The 18742-nt window shown below is 37.6% G+C and overlaps 2 protein-coding genes across 2 annotated transcripts in view; one reads left to right on the top strand and one right to left on the bottom strand.

Annotated features, from left to right (window-relative positions):
- The window catches only part of ST3GAL6 (ST3 beta-galactoside alpha-2,3-sialyltransferase 6), a 138580-nt gene extending 131675 nt beyond the window's left edge, over nucleotides 1–6905 (top strand). The window contains exon 10 of the mRNA XM_074214311.1: nucleotides 792–6905. Coding sequence (XP_074070412.1) covers nucleotides 792–875 — 84 coding nt within the window. The 3' untranslated portion in view covers nucleotides 876–6905. The remainder of the gene's footprint in view (nucleotides 1–791) is intronic.
- DCBLD2 (discoidin, CUB and LCCL domain containing 2) overlaps nucleotides 1–18742 on the bottom strand; it is a 98979-nt gene that overhangs the window by 57518 nt on the left and 22719 nt on the right. Inside the window, exon 2 of the mRNA XM_074214306.1 lies at nucleotides 11885–12112. Within this exon, the coding sequence (XP_074070407.1) occupies nucleotides 11885–12112 (228 nt within the window). The remainder of the gene's footprint in view (nucleotides 1–11884; nucleotides 12113–18742) is intronic.

An 18742-nucleotide genomic window follows, 5' to 3' on the forward strand; every position in this document is an offset into this window, starting at 1 on the left:
TATGTATTATGTGGTTTGAATCAAACATCAAAGAACAGGATTTTTATTACCCTAGTAAGATAGCAATAGGCAAGTAATGAAGTATCTCACTTTTGTGCAATAGAGAAGTTTAATAAAGATGAGTTTCACAGAATTTTACAGTTGCTGAATGTAAACTGATTTTTCTGGGAGCAGTAAAAATGAATCATGTGTTAAATGAAGAGTAGTAGCATAGTGGAATTAGCCATTTAACAACTGATCTCATGCTGTTAGTCCAACATTTCCATCTCTGAAGAACAGCGGAATGTCCTTATGTAAACAAAGTCGATCAGGAGAATTTCCCAACTAAATAGGAGTTTTCTTAAACCATCCAATAACAAAGTATAAAGGATTTTCTGAACGGCCTAACATAAAAGACTGGACCACTATAGCAACAACTATGAACAAACTCAATTCCTCAATCAAGCTAATGGGACTAGAGAGTATTAATTATTCCATAAAAGCAATGGAGACTATCTAAAGAACAGGTAGCTACACAAGTGCAATGGATAGAGGGCTGGGCCTGGAGTCAGGGAGACTTGAGTCCAATTCAGACACCATACATTTAGTTGTGTGACCCCTGGAAAATCACTTCACTGGTCTGCCTCAGTTTCCTCTGGGGATAATTATAACCACTATACCTCCCAGGGTTTTTGTAAGGATCAAATGAGATCATTATGGTAAAGTGCCTGTCACATAGTAAATCCTATATAAATGTTAGATGATGATGATGATGATGATGATGATGATGATGATGATGATTACTCTAACAGCTGGCGCAGAAGATTGACCATGCCCCTCATGACCTGGATCAAAAGCAAATTGGTTCAAGTCTGAGACACTTAGGAAGACTGTGAGTTCAAAAGAGCCTCCTCCCAAGTCCAGCAAGAAGGAACAAGGAACCTCTCTCTGCTCCTTCCTCCTCAGCAAAAAAGGAGTTACTTCTAGAAGGTAGCACCTGTCAGGCAAGTCAAAGCATCATTACCACCCTGACCATTATTTCTCCACAGATAGAACAGAAGTGTCCTTTTTCCATCTTGGCCTCCATAACCATGACAAAGCTTCAAGTCTAATATCCTTGTCACTGTCAACACAAAACAATGAACAGCTGCCCAGAAAGCCCAAGATCCCCTATATTAGCAGAGACTTCCAGAACATAGGACCTGCTTCCATGTAGTCAGCCTTCAGGATAACAAAGCTCATGGAGATGAGACCTGGTAACTTCTTCTGCAGGCACTACAGTCTCTACCTCTTCATCAGCCCCATCTAAGGGAGACCTGGAAAACCAAGTTCTCCTCCGTGAAGTTGTTTACTCTACAAAATAGTTCAACATCAGAAAGGTATACGGTTTTATTTATTATGTCAAGGGGAATGGTACTAAAGATAATGCATTTCCATCTGCTTTGCCATTGCACTCTAAGGACCATAGTGCATCTTTAATCTGATTTGTAGTTTTCAGCTAACAGCATGTAAGATCCTTGAGAATTCGCTTTTCCATTTATCTCTCTAGCTTGCATGTAGCCTGGAATGGGAATCTAAAGTCACTGATTTCTGAACTTAAGTCAATACATATGGAGAATGTTAAAAGTTTGGAAGGAGAGAGCTTGATACCTTAAATAGGGATTCTATTGCTCAGAATTCTAGAGACCTAAGAGAAAGGTCATGAGGAGGCAGGACTAGGAAGGCTTCCTCCTAGCATAAAGGTTCTGGTCCTTTCCAAAATATCTTGGCAGTGTCTTACAAAAGGATTTCAACTTTGCCAAAAGCTGTAGACTAATGTTGTCAAATACAAATGGGGAAATCAAGAGGTATATTGATAGTTTTTAAGAAGTGAAGTTGTCTATATTTTAGATTATTTTTACTTATTTTGTCAACAAAAATTCCTAATTACATTTCACTTCAGTTCAGGTGGCCCTCTGGTATGTGTTTGACATCTCTGCTGTAGAGATGTCACCCAGTCACACAGTTAAGCAACAGGTCTTATAGAAAGCAGGTCACTAAGTCCTGCGGAGCAACATGTCCTGCAAAGAATAGGCCTAGTGAACCTAGAGGGGCAACCAAATATCACACACAGCAAGGAATTCTGCAGGGACAATATAAGAAAACACTAGTGATCTGCTTCATTTAAAGTGGGAATTACTCATGTAAGCAAGTTCTTCATATGCAATCTCTATATATGCAGAATCTATATATGTTGGTTGGAGGGAGTGCTCCAAGTATAAGGAATAAAGTCTTTTGTAAATCATCTTACTATTCTATTCCAAGAAATGCCTTTTGCTTTGAGCTGTGTCTTATGGCTATTACTGAAAGAAAGGTTAACCACATCACTAGGGGCTTGTTTTGGGACTATAGACTCACAGAATACTAAACCTATCCTGTGAATTGGTCAGAGAGGAATGCCCCAAAGGATATTACATTTATATCAAGTTTGTTTAAAATAGCTATAAGCATATCTAAGAGATACAGAGAATGAACACAAATATATAAGACCAAAATCAGTTACCCAATGGTTAAGTGGTCAAAGGATATGAAAAAATAATTATCTATAGAATTGAAAAATATTAGCAAAGATATGAAAGATTGCTCAAAATCATTAATAGTAAGTAAAATACAAAAAAACAATAAAATATTGAGGAGGAATGGGAAACCATTTGGAATTAAGTTTTTTAAAATGCCCACACCCTTTGTTCAAAGATCCCACAATTAAGAATGTAACCCAATGAGAACAAAAGGTTGCCTATATACCAAAAAAAAAAAATCTGTAACAGCACTTTTTGTGGCAATGAAGACATAGCAAAATAGACTCCTCTTCACTGGGGAATGGCCACAAATTATAGTACCTGGATATAGCCAAGATATACAGTGGTTTAGAAATCTGGAATTGGAGAATGGGACGTGAATCTGGATCTGACTCCTAACTCAGTGTTATTTCCACCAAATCCAACTGACTTCTTAAGAAGTAAATATTCACTAAGTTACCAAATATGGTGGTTTTAGTAATATCAGTCTTCACCCCTATATAGTCTTGCCACAATGCCCCATATACATGCCCAACTCTGATTTTATGAAAAATTCTTTGTGTTTTGATTCCTTTCTACCCCCTACAAAATGGTAATACTACTTGCTCCTTGACAAAGAAGCTGATAAAGGTCAAACTAAGTCCCTTGAATAAAGCAGGGAGTCCCAAATTTAGGAACAGGTAGCATTCTGAAAGTTTACAAAAAGTCAAGGTAAAGCATTTCCCCAGAGAAACAATGTGAACCAAAGATATTAGGTTCCCAAGACATTCCATAAAAGTCTTAGCCCTAAGTAAACCAGAAATATATTGTGAAATTATATTATGAAACCCAGTACTACCATGTGAAATAACAGCTGTATGGAAAATGTTTTCAGAAGTCCAACCTGGGATACTGAGAACTTATTTCTGAAAGAAATGGATTCATAACAAACTGAAGACAGATTCAAAATAAGGATCCTAAAGTTGTCTTTGGTCCTGACCCATTCAATATTTTCATCATGATTTGGAAGTTACAGAAGGAATGTCACCATATCTGTGGATGAGACAATCCTGGGGGACAGAGTTCTCCATAGCAAAATCAAGATTCAAACAGATCATAACAAGTTCGAGCATTGATAATATGAAATTGAATATGGATAAAGTTTAGAGCTAGAAAGAGCTTAGAGATCACAAAAATTTCTAAACATTACGTGTCAAAAATAAATTGCATGAAAGCCAAGGCAAACTGGCTTGAAAGAGCTGGGTTGCACCTCTGAGTCACACTGACTATATGACCCTGGGCAAGTTATTTAGCCTCTCTGTTCCCAGACAACTCTCAAATATCTAAATTGAAGCAGAGCTAATATAAACCTTTCCTTACCACATATTCTGTACTGAATTAACAGAGGAAATTTGATCTATCAGACTATATGAAGGTGTGAGGTTTTAATTAAATGAAAGATTATTAATATGATTGCCACACTCCTGATGATGGCTTTCTCCTGGAGACCTCAGAATTATTCCATGTCACATAACTTACAGCAATTATCACCTTACTTTACAAAGAAAACTAGAGTTAGCATGACTTTACTCATGCCTCCTGCTACATACCTATATTTCAAATGCTTTCCCTTCTCTTCTGAGCCTTCTAGAACACCTAGCTTCATTAGCAGCTCAGCTCAGGGCCACTTCTTATACAAAGTCTTTCCTAATCCTATGGTTGTCAGCATTCTCTCTATCATCATACCATCATATACTTACCTGCATATTCCCAGTGAACTACAAGTTCTTAAAGATAAGAAATACTTCAATTTTTGCCTTTCTATCAACCAGTGCCTAGAAAATGCCTTGAACAAAGAAGGATTTCATGTATATTTGTTGAATTCCTTGAGGGATCAGATGTCCCCTAGAAGACAGAATGTGATTAGTTCAGCTTTCCTTCAATGTTGGTTCTTCAATATATTTATGAGAATTAAAGATTGGGTTTAAATGTGGAGGTCACTTCCCCATAGCTACAGTCTAGTTTAAAAGAGAAAGCATTCTCATAAAGATGGGGAACATATCTTCTATACCTAACTGATTTGTTAAACTGTGGGACAGAGGAAGTTAAAAGCTTTTGTTCTGTACTTCAATTTCTCAATGTGAAATAGAAGCAGTTATACAAACCTTTTCCACAAAGGTGTCAAGAAAGATCATCAATTTTGGAATTGTTATAAAAATTCTTAATAAGGGAAGCTATTTTTAACAACTACATAAATTAGAAAAAAAATTGTGAAACTAAGGCCATGGCCAGTTAAGAAGACTGTTTTTGACACCCCGGGGGAACACAGGGCACAACTTGGAGGATCAGCAGGGGACCTCTGCCAGAGGGAGCACGTAAAGCCCAGGCCCTCAGAGCAACTGCAGCAGTCAGCATGGTCAGCAAAGTGGCAGTGGCCACAGCAGCCCAGATCCAGGAAATGGAAAAAGGCGTGGAGTCAGCAAGCAGGAGCCTCTAGGCAACTGAGACCTGAGTGCTCAGTCCACCAAAGGTAGGGGAGACCTCCGATGTTTGTCCTCTGGAACAGTACTCTGGGCCTCTGACCACATTAAGATCTTGATCGCAGTCTAGGTCCCCCATAGAACAGGGCACCCCCCCCCACCTCAGCCCTGTGGCAGAGGGGTGAGCTTGCGGTCATTCACAGACCAGGAGGGAGGACAGAGCCTCACATATTGAGGTCCTGCTGGGGGTATCCCAATAAAACTCAAAAGCTCAGGAAGCATCCCAAAGCAGGCACAGGCTGGGGAAATATGTAGCAGAAAAAAAAGGAACCTAACCATTGACAAATACTTTGTCTATGATCCCAAGGAGAATCAAAATACACAATCTGAAGATGAGGAAGTCCAAGTTCCTGCATCTAAAGACTCTAAGAAAAATAGAAGTTGGGCTCAGGCTATAATGACAGAGCTCAAAAAAGATTCTGAAAGTCAAGTAAGGGAGATAGAAGAAAAATTGGGGAAAGAAATGAGATACAGGAAAAACATGAAAATGAAGTCAGCAGCTTAGTCAAAGAGATCCAAAAAAATGCTGAAGAAAATAACATGTTAAAAATCAGCTTAGGTCAAATGGATAAAACAGTTCAAAAAGTTATTGAGGGGGCAGCTATGTGGCACAGTGGATAGAGCACCGGCCCTGGAGTCAGGAGTACCTGAGTTCAAATCCAGTCTCAGACACTTAATAATTACCTAGCTGTGTGGCCTTGGACAAGCCACTTAACCCCACTGCCTTGCAAAAACTAAAAAAAAAAAAAAGTTATTGAGGAGAAGAATGATTTCAAAAGCAGAATTGGTCAGATGGAAAAAGGAGATAAGAAAGTTCTCTGAGGAAAACAAATCCCTTAGATGTAGAATGGAGATAAAGGAAGCTGATGACTTTATGAAAAATCAAGACACAATAATTCAACAACAAAAGAATTAAAAATTAGAAGAAAATGTGAAACATCCCATTGAAAAAACAACTGATCTGGAAAACAAATTCAGTTAAGATAATTTAAAAATTACTGGGATACCTGAAAATCATGATCAGGAAAAGAGCCCTGACCTCATTTTTAAAGAATTCCTTCAGGAAAATTGCCCTGATATCCTAGAAGCAGAGGACAAAATAGAAATTGAGAGAATCCACTGATCTCCCCAGGAAAGAGATCCAAAAAACCACCCAAAAAACAACCCCCAGGAATATTATAGCCAAGTTCCAGAACTCCCAAGTCAAAGAGAAAATATTACAAACAGCCAGAAGGACACAGTTCAAATACTGTGGAGCTGCAGTCAGGATCACACAGGACTTAGCAGCAACTACAGTAAGGGCTCATAGGGCTTGGAATATAAGATTCTGGAAAGCAAAAGAGCTTGGAATGCAATGGAAAACCAACTACCGAGCAAAACTGAACATCCTCTTCCAGGGGAAAAGATGTACTTTCAATGAACCAGGGTAATTTCAATTGTTCCTATTGAAAGAACCAGAAGTGAACAGAAAGTTTGACCTTCAAATACAGGACTCAGGTGAAGCATAGAGTGGAGAAGGGTAAAATATGAGGGACTTAAATGATGAACTGCATGTATTCCTGCATAGAAAAATGGCACTGATAATACTCATATGAACCTTCTCATTTAATAGAGCAGGTAGAAGGAACTTTTATAGATGAAGCACAGGAGAGAGTTGAATTTGAAGATATAATATATTGTAAAAATGGAGTCAATGGCTAAAAGGGAAATGTAATGGGAGTAAGAGAAAGGAGAGGTAGAATAGGCTAAGATATTTTATATAAAAAATTTTTTTTTATTGCAATGATATGGAAGGGGAAGGCGAGGGGGAATGAGGGAACCTTTGCTCTCATCAGAGACGGCTCAGAGAGGAAACAGCATATACACTCAATGGAGTATAGACATCTAGAGTAAAAAAAGAGAGAAGGGGGACAGGGGGAAGGGGGGGGATGTAAGTGATGGAGGAGAGGGTGGACTGTGGGAGAGAGTGGTCAGATATAACACATTTTTTTTTACTTCTTGTAAGAGGCTGGGATTGGGTGGGCTGTCTGGTACCACAGTACTGGGTGGTTGCTGGGTCTCAAGGGTGGTATGTGGACTTGGGGTCTCTTGGCCCCAGGGCTGGTGATCAGTCCGATGAGCCACTCAGCTACCCTACAGCACATTAGAAGAGGGACAGTGTGAAAGGAGAGAGAAAATATAGTATATGGTAGTGGGGAGGTATGGATGGAGGAAGTTACGATGAGCAGCAGCAATGGTGGAAAAATATGGAAGTAGCTTTTGTGATTCACTTATCACAAAGGTGATCTACCTGAGACAGAACTGGTGGTGTCAGAACACAGACTGAAGCACTCCTTTTTCTCTTTCTTTTACTTTATTTCTCATGATAGTTTATATTTTTTGGGGGGAGGGAGTATTATCTTTATGCTTAAACAGGAATATTTTAGTAATGTATAAAAAAATCACTTGTATAAAAATAAAAATTAAAAAAAGAGAGACTATTCTCTAGTAAGGAGGTAATTGAGGCTTCTTTACTTACTTTGAGACTTCTTAACTGTCCTTTTAACAATCACATATGTAAAGTTAACTTGCCCACAGGAGACACCCAATGAACTGTAGTAACCTTGTTAATAAAAGATACCCAATGAATGAATAATTCATTCATTTTCCAATAAATGAAAAGCTCTTTAGAAAATATAGTGATTTTAGCATTTTTCACTTTTATTCAGTTGATAAGCTGATATGCCAAATAATTGAATCTTATTTTTTAATATTTATTTATTCTTATTTTGTACAAATGTTTTTTATACATTAACAAAATATTCTTGTTTAAGACTAAACAAAATACCCCCTTCCCCCCAAAAAAATACTCATTTGAGCAATAAAAAGGGAGAGAAAAAAATTAAAATTAAAAAATAATTAAAATAATTAATAATAAATTAAATTAAAAATAATTAAAAAATAATTGTAGGTATGGCCAGGTGGCGCAGTGGACAGAGCACTAGCCCTGGAGTGATGAGCACCCAAGCCCACATTGGGCCCCGTACACCCAACAATCATCCAGCTGTGTGACATGCAACCCCACTGCCCTGCAAAAACCAAAAAAAAAGAAAAAAAAAACAAAATAAAATAATAATAATAGGGGGTGGCTAGGTGGCAGACACAGCACTGGTCCTTGAGCCAGGAGCACCTGGGTCCAAATCTGGCCTTAGACATCCAACGATCACCCCGCTGTGCAGCCCCAGGTGGGCCAACCAGCCCCATTTGCCCTGCATCCCCCCAAGAATAATAATAATAAAAAATGTGCTTGAGTCTTTGTTCCAACACCAACAACTCTGCTACGAGTGAGTCACATTCTTTATGATAGGTCCATGGCAAAAGTTACTTCCATATTTTTCCACCATTGCCATTGCTGATCACAACTCCCTCCTTTCGTATTTCTCCACTACCATGTACTATATTTTTCTCTCTCCTTTCACTCTGACTCTGCTGTAAGGTTGCTGAGTGGCATAGCTGACAGATCCCTGGCCCTGGGGCCAAGAGGCCCAGAATCCACCTGGCCCTATGGTCCCAGACAGGCCATCCAATCCCAGCCCCTTGCAAGAAGTAAAAAAGAAAATGTGTTATATCTGACCACTCTCCCCCCATGGTCCATCCTCTCCTCCATCACTCACATCACCCCCCTTCCCCTGTCCCCTCCTTCTTACTCCAGATGCCTATACCCCATTGAGTATATATGCTGTTTCCTCTCCTAGCCACCTCTGATGAGAGTGAAGATTCCCTTATTCCCCCTTGCCTCCCCCCCTTCCATATCACTGCAGTAGCTCATTGTAATAAAGAAAAATCTTATTTTATGAAATATCTTGGCCTATTCCCCCTCTCCTTTTTCTTTCTCCCATTACATTTCCATTTTTTCTATTGACTCCTTTTTACTCCATATTTTATCTTTGAATTCAGCTTTCTCCTGTGCTTCAACTATAAAAGTTCCCTCTACCTGCTCTATTAACTGAGAAGGTTCATATGAGTATTATCAGTGTCATTTTTCTATACAGGAATACATGCAGTTCATCATCATTAAGTCCCTCATATTTCCCCCCCTCTCCTCCAATCTCCATGCTTCACCTGAGTCCTGTTATCTGAAGATCAAACCTTCTGTTCAGCTCTGGCCATTCCAACAGGAACATTTGAAATTCCCCTGGTTCATTGAAAGTCCATCTTTTTCCCTGGAAGAGGACATTCATTTTTGCTGTGTAGTTGATTCTTGGCTGCATTCTAAGCTCTTTTGCCTTCTGGTATATTATATTCCAAGCCCTATGAGCTTTTAATGTAGTTGCTACTAAGTCCTGTGTGATCCTGACTGCAGCTCCATGATATTTGAACTGTGCCCTTCTGGCTGCTTGTAATATTTTCTCTTTGACTTGGGAGTTCTGGAATGTGGCTATAATATTCCTAGGGGTTGGTTTTTTAGGATCTCTTTCTTAGGGGGATTGGTGGATTCTCTCCATTTCTATTTTGCCCTCTGCTTCTAGGATATCAGGGCAATTTTCCTGTAGTAATTCTTTGAAAATGATATCAAGGCTCTTTTCCTGATCATGACTTTCAGGTATTCCAATAATTTTTAAATTATCTTTCCTAAGTCTGTTTTCCATATCAGTTGTTTTTTCAATGAGATATTTCACATTTTCTTCTAATTTTTCATTCTTTTGGTTTTGAAGTATTGATCCCTGATTTCTGGTAAATTCATCAATCTCCCTGATTTCTATTCTTTGTCTGAAGGATTTGTTCTCCTCAGAGAGTTTTCTTATCTCTTTTTCCATCTGGTCACTTTTGCTTTTTAAAGCATTCTTCTCCTCAATAACTTTTTGAACTGTTTTATCCATTTGACCTAAGCTGGTTTTTAGCATACTATTTTCTTCAGCATTTTTTTTGGATTTCCTTGACTAGGCTGCTGACTTCATTTTCATGCTTTTCCTGCATCTCTCTCCTTTCTTTTCCCAGTTTTTCTTCTAACTCCCTCATTTGATTTTCAAAGTCTTTTTTGAGCTCTGTCATAGCCTGAGCCCAATTTCTGTTTTTCTTGGAGTCTTTAGATGCAGGAGCTTGTGCTTCCTCATCTTCAGACTGAGTACTTTGATCCCTCCTGGGTTCATAGATAATGTATTTCTCAATGGTGTTTCTCTTGTTTTTTGCTTGCTCATTTTCTCAGTCTAAGCCTGGTTTGGGGGTGCTTCCTGAGCTTTTGGGACACTCCCACAAGGGTCTCAGTGTGTGAGGCTCTGTCCTCCCTCCTGGTCTGTAAATGACCACAAGCTCCCCCACTCTGCCAAGGGGCTCAGGTCGGGGGGTGGCCCTGCTGTTCTATGGGGAGGCCTGGACTGCGATCAGGATCTGAATGTGGTAAGAGCCCCAAAGTCCTGTTCCAGGGCAGAAGACAGAGCTCCCCAGTCTCTCTCTCTTTACTACCCCTCCCTAGGTTGGATGGGCTCATGCACTGGGGGCTCCTGCTTACCAGCTCCACCTGCTTCTGTTTCCTGGATCTGGAATGCAGTGGCCAAGCAGCTTGCTGTGTGCCCTGAAGGCTGGGCTTCATGTGCGCTGGCAGAGGTTCCCCGCTGTTCCCCCACTTTGTGCCCGGTGCTCCTGGAGCGTAGGTCAGGAAACTCCCCTGCTGCTGTGAGCTGCGGCTCCCAGCACCCTGGGGCTGCCTCCGGGAGGCTGAAGTTCTTTCCCTCTGGCAGGCCACCCCTCTGGCAGGCCACCTCTCTGACCCCAGGGAGCAGAGCCTTTCTGCTCTTTTCCAGGTTACCTTGAGTAGGAGAACTGCCTCATTGGGCCCCTCTGTGGGTTGTGTCTCGCAAAAATTTAGAGTCCTTAGTTTCAAAGATTTATGAGAGCGTTTCTAGGACTTGATCTACTCTTGTTGCCATCTTGGCTCCACCCCCAACCTTATTTTTTAAAAAAACTAATAATTCTTGGCTGATTTTGATCTTGGCTCTTTATTTCTTAAAATATAATTAATAATATTCCTTCTTTCTATTATCTTTATAAAACCAATGAACCTCTGGGAATAAATTATACTTATATTCTAAGTACAAATACAATTAACTGTCAAGAAATCTTATGATTAGATGATTAATTTTGAACCTTTTAACAGCTAAAGGACAGTTGTACTGTGAAAAAGCACAAAGGAAAACAGTACAATTATCAATAAATGAGTTAGTAAAACCATTCTATTAAGCACTTTCAATTACTAAAGCACTGTCTGTCCTAAGCACTAGAAGAAAAGTAAGATAGTTCCTGCTCTCAAAGGATGATGAAAAACTAATAGAAAAATAATATATTTTCTCTTAATATTCACACCCTCATATCAAATAACTCCTGAAGAACAACTTCAAAACAAAGTATGAACAATTAAAAATTAAGACATTTTGGGGGCGGCTAGGTGGCGCAGTGGATAGAGCACTGGCCCTGGAGTCAGGAGTACCTGAGTTCAAATCTGACCTCAGACATTTAATAATTACCTAGCTGTGTGGCCTTGGGCAAGTCACTTAACCCCATTGCCTTGCAAGAACTAAAAAAAAAATTAAGCCATTTAAAGGTCAAAATTTATTATTTTTAACACTAGAAGAAGCTGTAAGTGAATTGATGTAAAAAATTTATTACAATTTATTTCAAAATAAAAATTTTTTACCTATCTCTTATTTTTCTGTCTTATGGATAAAAACTAATCCTCTGTGTCAAATGATACATGATACCATAAGTATTCTTAAATTCTTGTCTTTCCCATTTTAAGTCAAGTAATTAAAACATTACAATACATTTAGAGGAAAAAAAATTTAAGACTCCTACCTATCTCAGTCCTGCTGAGTCCAATTCCATTGTAAACTCTCAAATAATTAAAGTGACAAGAAGCTGAATCTTCTATGTCAAAGTCACCAAATTTGATGTGCACTCTCTCCCCTGCTTTCACACGGATCTCCCACTCACAAACTGTGCTGTTCGGATAGGTATGAGGGTAGTTTATTGATGTAAGAGTTCCACTTTCAGGACCTAATACAGTGTGTCCACATCCATCACCTAAAAGATAAACAAAAAACAAAAAATTCTTTCAATTCAATTACACTTTTATATTTCTTAGATTAAAAATCTATAAATTGTGAGGCATAAGGGTTTGTGAATTTTCGTTTGTTGTTGTTTGCATAAAATGTTTTAAATATCTCTTAAAATTCTAAGAGACAAAAGTAAGGCCTTTGGAGAATTTGTAACATGGAAAATCATCGCTAAAGTTGAAAACACATGGATGGATCGTGATTTGTTCTGCTGGAGATTACTCACCAATAAAATTAAAGGGAAGAGGTTTTAAATAAAATGAAAAATTTAGAATGCTAGTATAGTAAGATTTATTTACGCTAGAAAACTACAAATGGATAGTACCAATAATAGTGCATTCACGGTATTGAACAGAGATTCCGATTTAAAATGAATTCATTTATTCAGAGCCTTTTAAGTTTTTCCAAATTTAAATAATATTTTATAACTGTCTACAAAAGTTTTAAATACATTAATATTATCATTAAACAATTTTTTTCCCTAACAACACTGTGAGGGTGATAGCTCGAGTATTATTCTCATTTTATAAAGGTCCAAAGAAGACAGAAAATTTGACCTAAGTCCCAAGGCTAGGCTGAACTCTGGTTTCCTGATTCAATGTCTAATGCTGTTTCTACTCTACCACATAGGCTCCAAAATTAATAATTTAGACACAAATGTATGAATATTATCATTAGACTTAATCATTTTAGTGATTTAAAAAATTGAGAAAGTGAAAGAGCAAAATATACATTCAAAAGGATACCATTAACAATAATTTATTCATATATGAAATTCCTCCTAAAAATCTTTATTAAGTCTGGACACTTCCCAAAAAATATCCAAAAGATATTCATTCACATATATAAATATATGTATGTGAATATGCATACAAGCATTTAGATATGTAGTATTGTCACCAATGATAGTATCACTTCTTTAATAAAACTTGAACTTTATCTGACTCACCTAAAAGGCAAAAAATTTGAGTTAACTCAAAATTCCCAGCTGCTGCAGCTATAAGGTACTGTAACATTCCATAAGGAAAGAACCAATTAAATACTTTTCCAACAGAACTCTGAAAATATTATTTTAAAATGCTCTTTGATTACCAAATTCTGCTGGATTTTTAATTCAATATACAGATATAACTTCAGTAGCTTTTTTTCTCTCATTGTTTTAATAGCAGTGATTCTTTTTTTATTTCTTAATTGTAAAAATATGGAAGGGAAAAGAAGTACTATAAAAATCTTAAGATTTAGGCTAGTCTCTTAAAGTAATGATAAAAATATATTATACTTAAACATTAAATTCTAGTAGCAAAAAAATGCAATAATTGTATACAATTTCCATAACTTTGACTGTTCAATATAGTCTGGAAAATATCAGTTGTTATATAGACTTTGAACTTCCAAAAATTTTTAAAATCCTAACTTTCCTCTTATCTAAAACTTGACCTTAATATCACTGATTTAGGGGTGGCTAGGTGGCACAGTGAACAGAGCACCAGCCCTGCCTCAGACATTTAGTAATTACCTAGCTGTGTGACCTTGGGCAAGCCACTTAATCCCATTGCCTTGCAAAAACTAAATATATATCACTGATTTAACACTGTCTTATTTTAGGTTCTCCTAACACAGACTTGGGTTTTAATTTTTTAAATGAATTATGTAAAGATTAAAAGATTCAGACTTTTTTTTAAACACTGGGGAAGTAAAATTTACAATTTCAAAAAAACTGTGCTGATCAAAATAACTGTTGAATATCATAATCATTCCTTTCTGTATGGCTAGTTCATATTCTCTTCTGGCCACATAGACCCTACTGATATACTTTAAACTGCTTCTGTAAGAAGGACCTGGCAACTTTCCTTTGCATTTGGAATCACATGCAATTTGGAATTTGGGGGGAGTACAGTTTTCATTTGTCATTGACGAGAGCAATTCCTATGAAGAATGGGCCCATCTTTTTCTCCATCACCAACACCAACTACTGACCAAACAGAGAAGTCATACTGAAGGTCAAAGCCTGTCCAAAATAAAAAGTAATTGAGAATGTTTAACAAAAAAAAAATGCAACATAATGTTAATTTGTGGTGTTTTAAAGTCAATTTATAGTTTTTTTTAAGCCTGGCGGGGGGGGATCCATTTGTAGGCATCAGTCTGATTTGCCCAGTGCCCTGCTTAAAGAAACTTTGATTGTGACCCTATAAGCACTTTCTGCAGGTGTTCCAAACATACCTGCTGAAGACCTAGAAAAGAAACTCCCACAACCAAAGTCCTTGGTGCTGCCAAATGGTTCGGCATGAGAACATGATATAATTTTACTAGAATCTGCATTATGAATGGATGTGCCACTAAAATCTAAGTAAATGGACCTTTATATTTGGTGTGCTAGTGAAAATATTTGTATCCAACAGAACGTGATCTCCTGAGAGCAAGGACTGTCTTCCTTTCCTATTTCTATTTCCACTATTCCCATTTTATTTGGCATTTCGTAAATGTTTTCTAGTCACCTTTAGTCATGTCTGACTATCTTTGACCCTTCGGGAAATTTTTTGGCAAATATAAGAAGTGCTATTTCCTTCTCCAGTTCACTTTACTAATGAAGAAACTGAGGCAGAGGCAAAGAAGGATTAAATGACTTACCCATGGTCACCCAACAAAGAAGTGCCTGAGCTTGGATGGGAACTTGTCTTGCCAACTCCAGAGCCAATACCATCCACTGCACCACCTAGTGGTCTATTTAATGTTTTATCATTCATTCATTCATTCAATCAAACAAGTCATAACCATATAGGAAATCAGAAGAAGAATAATGTTTAAAAATAGGCCTGAACGCATGCAACAAGTCTAGGATATTAAAAAATGCACTATCAATTCCTCAAAGTGATGCTGCTGGTCATTCTTTATTTTTCAAAGACCACCAATGACACTATGAGCTGATATTCTGACTTGTAGTTGAACTCAATGGAAGTGAGACAGAGTTGTGCAATATCATCAGTAACTCTGTCTTCAAACAGTCTTCAAAGTCTAGTGTCAAGACCAAAAGAGTCAAGATGACTGGTGATGATCCGGATGAAGTGGATGACCTTGGCATCTCTGAGGTCTGACCAAGCCTCTGGCACAAATTTCTTCAGTACATATGAGGTTTGATCCTTCATTTTTTTTTTTTTAGGTTTTTGCAAGGCAATGGGGTTAAGTGACTTGCCAAAGGCCACACAGCTAGGTAATTATTAAGTGTCTGAGGCTGGAATTGAACTCAGGTACTCCTGACTCAAGGGCTGGTGCTCTATCCACTGCGTCACCTAGCCGCCCTTGTCCTTTATTTTCAAAGAAGACCACTACATCAGGGAGGTGATGCCATGACAAGTACATGAATTGGATTTGAGTGAGGAGTGCTATACTAGGTAACAGCCTCACTTTCTCTTCCTGAGTCATCTGGATCCAGTGGCCAGATATGAATCAGGGCAACTGGGGATGGCCCTGGATACGAGTCAGTCAGGATTAAGTGACTTGCCCAAGATCACACAGCTAGTAAGTGGCAAGTATCTGAGGCCAAATTTGAACTCCCATCCTCCTGACTCCAAGGCCAGTGCTCTATCTACTGTGCCATCTAGCTGCCCCTCTTCAGTACATACTTGACAATGGTAGACAGTGACAGAATTAGAGTTAGGAAAAGGGGTTCAAATTAATTTCTGACATTTGCTAGCTCGGTGGGCCTTGACAGGTCATTTGAATGCTAAGGATTAGTGCCTGAGCATTAAAGTCAAATCTTCATTTACAAAATCACAGATGCTTTATATAATACTCTATATTTGGGCAACTCTAGGCACCCTGCCTCTTAAGCACCCCTCTCTTCAGTATCCACCTGTTTCCTTGTTGAGTTAATATATTTCTATACCAAAAATGGTATATATGTGCGTGTGTGTGTGTGTGTTGTTCAACCACTGCTGTCTGGTTCATTTAAACATGAAGGTCATTAGATGCATTTCCTCACCCTTTTCTCCATATTTGTTTCTTTTACAATCATTATTATGAAAAATCTTCCCTAGTATAGTTCTTATTTCCCCCCTTTCTATCTTAAAACCCACAAAACAGAACAAAATCATCCCTATTTACCCTCAGTTTACCCTCAATGCCCTTTGTGACTGACTTCTACAGAAAGTGAGTTCTGAAGGAATGCTTCTTTTCCTCATTTCAGTTGTAGACAGACAGCTATCATTTAGTTCATTTGCTGTATCTACCTATCTAGGTTCCTCATACTTTCTACATGTTTGCTTCAAATATTTTATTGAACTTTGGTATTTCAATGTGCATAGTTAAGAGTTCACTATTCCATTAAAGACTGATTTCCCCCCCCCCCCCCCCCCCGTAGGATTAAATCTTCTTGCCTTGTTTATAAGCCATTATCTTTTTGCCCTTGGAATAGTACATTAAAAATTTATCTCCTTTATTGTAGTTTCTATCAAGTTTTATGTGACCTATGCTGCAGTTACTTGGTACTTATAAATTTTCTTTCTAGCTGTTTGCAGTACTTTTTCTTTGACCTGTAAGCTCTAAATTTTCATTATGACATTCCTGGAAGTTCTCAATTTAGTGTTTCTTTCAAGAGGCAACAGGTGGCTTCTATTTTCTATTTGTCCTTAAGTTCAAATAAATTTGTGCAGTTTTCTTTCATTATGTCTTAAAATATTTAGGTTTTTGTTTAGACAATAATTTCTTGCTGACTTGATAATAATTTAAATTTTCTTTTTTTTTCAATTTTTTGATGTTGATCTTTTTTATTATCTCCTGAAGCCAATGAATTCTGTTTACCCAATTCTGATTTTCAGGGAGTTCCATAAATGAATAAACTTTTCTACTTTCTGTCCTGGGCTTTCTCCCACAACCCTCATTTCATTTCTAATTTCATTTTTAAACATCTCTTATTTTTATTCCTTCTAGCTACTCTTTAAATCCTTCAAGTCAAGTCATTTCACCTCTTCTACCTCTTATTCTACCTATATTTGTTGTGGTGTTATATCATTCTTCTAGGTTTATATGTGGGTCTCTTCATCCATTGAGTTTTTTTTACTGTGTCCAGTCTTCTATTTACTCTTAACTCTAGTCTCAGTTCCTACGTTGGGACTTTGGGCTTTCTCTTGAAATTTCAGATGGGATGGTCAAGCCCTGCAGAGTATTCCAAATTTCCTAGGCTCCTGACAACTGCTTTCAAACTCCAGTGTTTTGTCTCATACTAAGTATTCTGACAGGGATAATTCAAAGGTAGGCATCAAACTGTAAGCCCCCTAGAGAAATGGCATCAAACCTTGCTGGCAACATTCAAGACTGCAAGGATCTGTTTCTAGTTGAATTTGACACCACTACCTTAGAGCATCCACAATCACAACATCAAGGAGTCCTGGAGCCTATGGGAGTATCTTTGACTCAAGGCCACAGACTTGAAGCTGACCTGGAATTTCCACGATTACTATATGACAAGATTCTGGTCCCCAAAAGGGTCCAAGTCAGAGGGCTATGGGCTCCAGGTTCCAATGCAGCATTCCCTGTCAGAGAGCTGCCAGGCTATCAATTTGTTTACCTGGGTTCTTGCTGATTGTCCAGGAAGATCTGTTTTCCCAAATAGACACACCTCTGTCTTTTTATACAGTTTGGGATAGATGAAAAAGCTAATTCATTATTTTTTTTAGGTTTTTTAATCATCATTTGATCTGATGTCCTATGTAAATCTTTGCCAAAGTATATAGCTGGGCACCTCTATGACCTTTTACTTCATTACCTTAATGAGTTGTCTTAACAGACTTAGTTTCTCCTCAGATGTTTTTTAATAGTTTTTGAAATGACTGTACCTTGGTGCTGACTGGTAATTCCTCTTGGCTTCTTTTCTCTCCAATTCATTAAAAAACCAAGTGTTTTCCACATAAGGCAGTTTCTAGGCTTTTTTGGACCCCTTGTTGGGAAACTATTTTAGATTAGTTAAACCTCTAAAAATGAAAATAAGTCATTTTCTTATTTTTGTCTATTTTCTATTTTTAAAATCCAGAGATTATTTAAAAGTTAGAGTTGAGATGATGTAATTCCATAAAATGCCCTAAGTCCATCCTTATCTTTTCATTTCATTTTGTATTTCGACCTCTAATGTAAGAGTCAATGATCTTAGTAGACACACAAAAATTGATTCTAGGCTGCAGTTATTTGATTCTAAAAATGATTTCCATATATGTAATTAGTTTTTTCTCATCTATTAAGACATGCAGACAATTTCATTTATTTGTTTGATATTATTCAGTGCTAGTCATATAGTTAGAAGTTTATCTTAGGTTCTAAAGTCAACTCAAAAAGAAAAAAAATCCTTCAAAATCAAAATGATCCTTGGAAAATCTTTTAAGTCATTCATAATACCTTTAAATGGCTGGAGCTGGAAATGGTTTGCTGGTTCTTTTTTTTTTTTTAAGGTAGCAGATGGATTTGAGATAAGTGTTTTGGAAACCACAGGATGTAAACAGACCGAGTTATTGATTACCAGATGAGAAGAAGGATTTTAGTCAAACAGAAGCAAATAAAAACAGATTAAAGATTTAAGCTGACAGTAAGCTGATGTTTAGAGAAAGTTCCT

This window comes from Macrotis lagotis, chromosome 1 (assembly GCF_037893015.1).
Source record: "Macrotis lagotis isolate mMagLag1 chromosome 1, bilby.v1.9.chrom.fasta, whole genome shotgun sequence".
Lineage (NCBI taxonomy): Eukaryota > Metazoa > Chordata > Mammalia > Peramelemorphia > Peramelidae > Macrotis > Macrotis lagotis.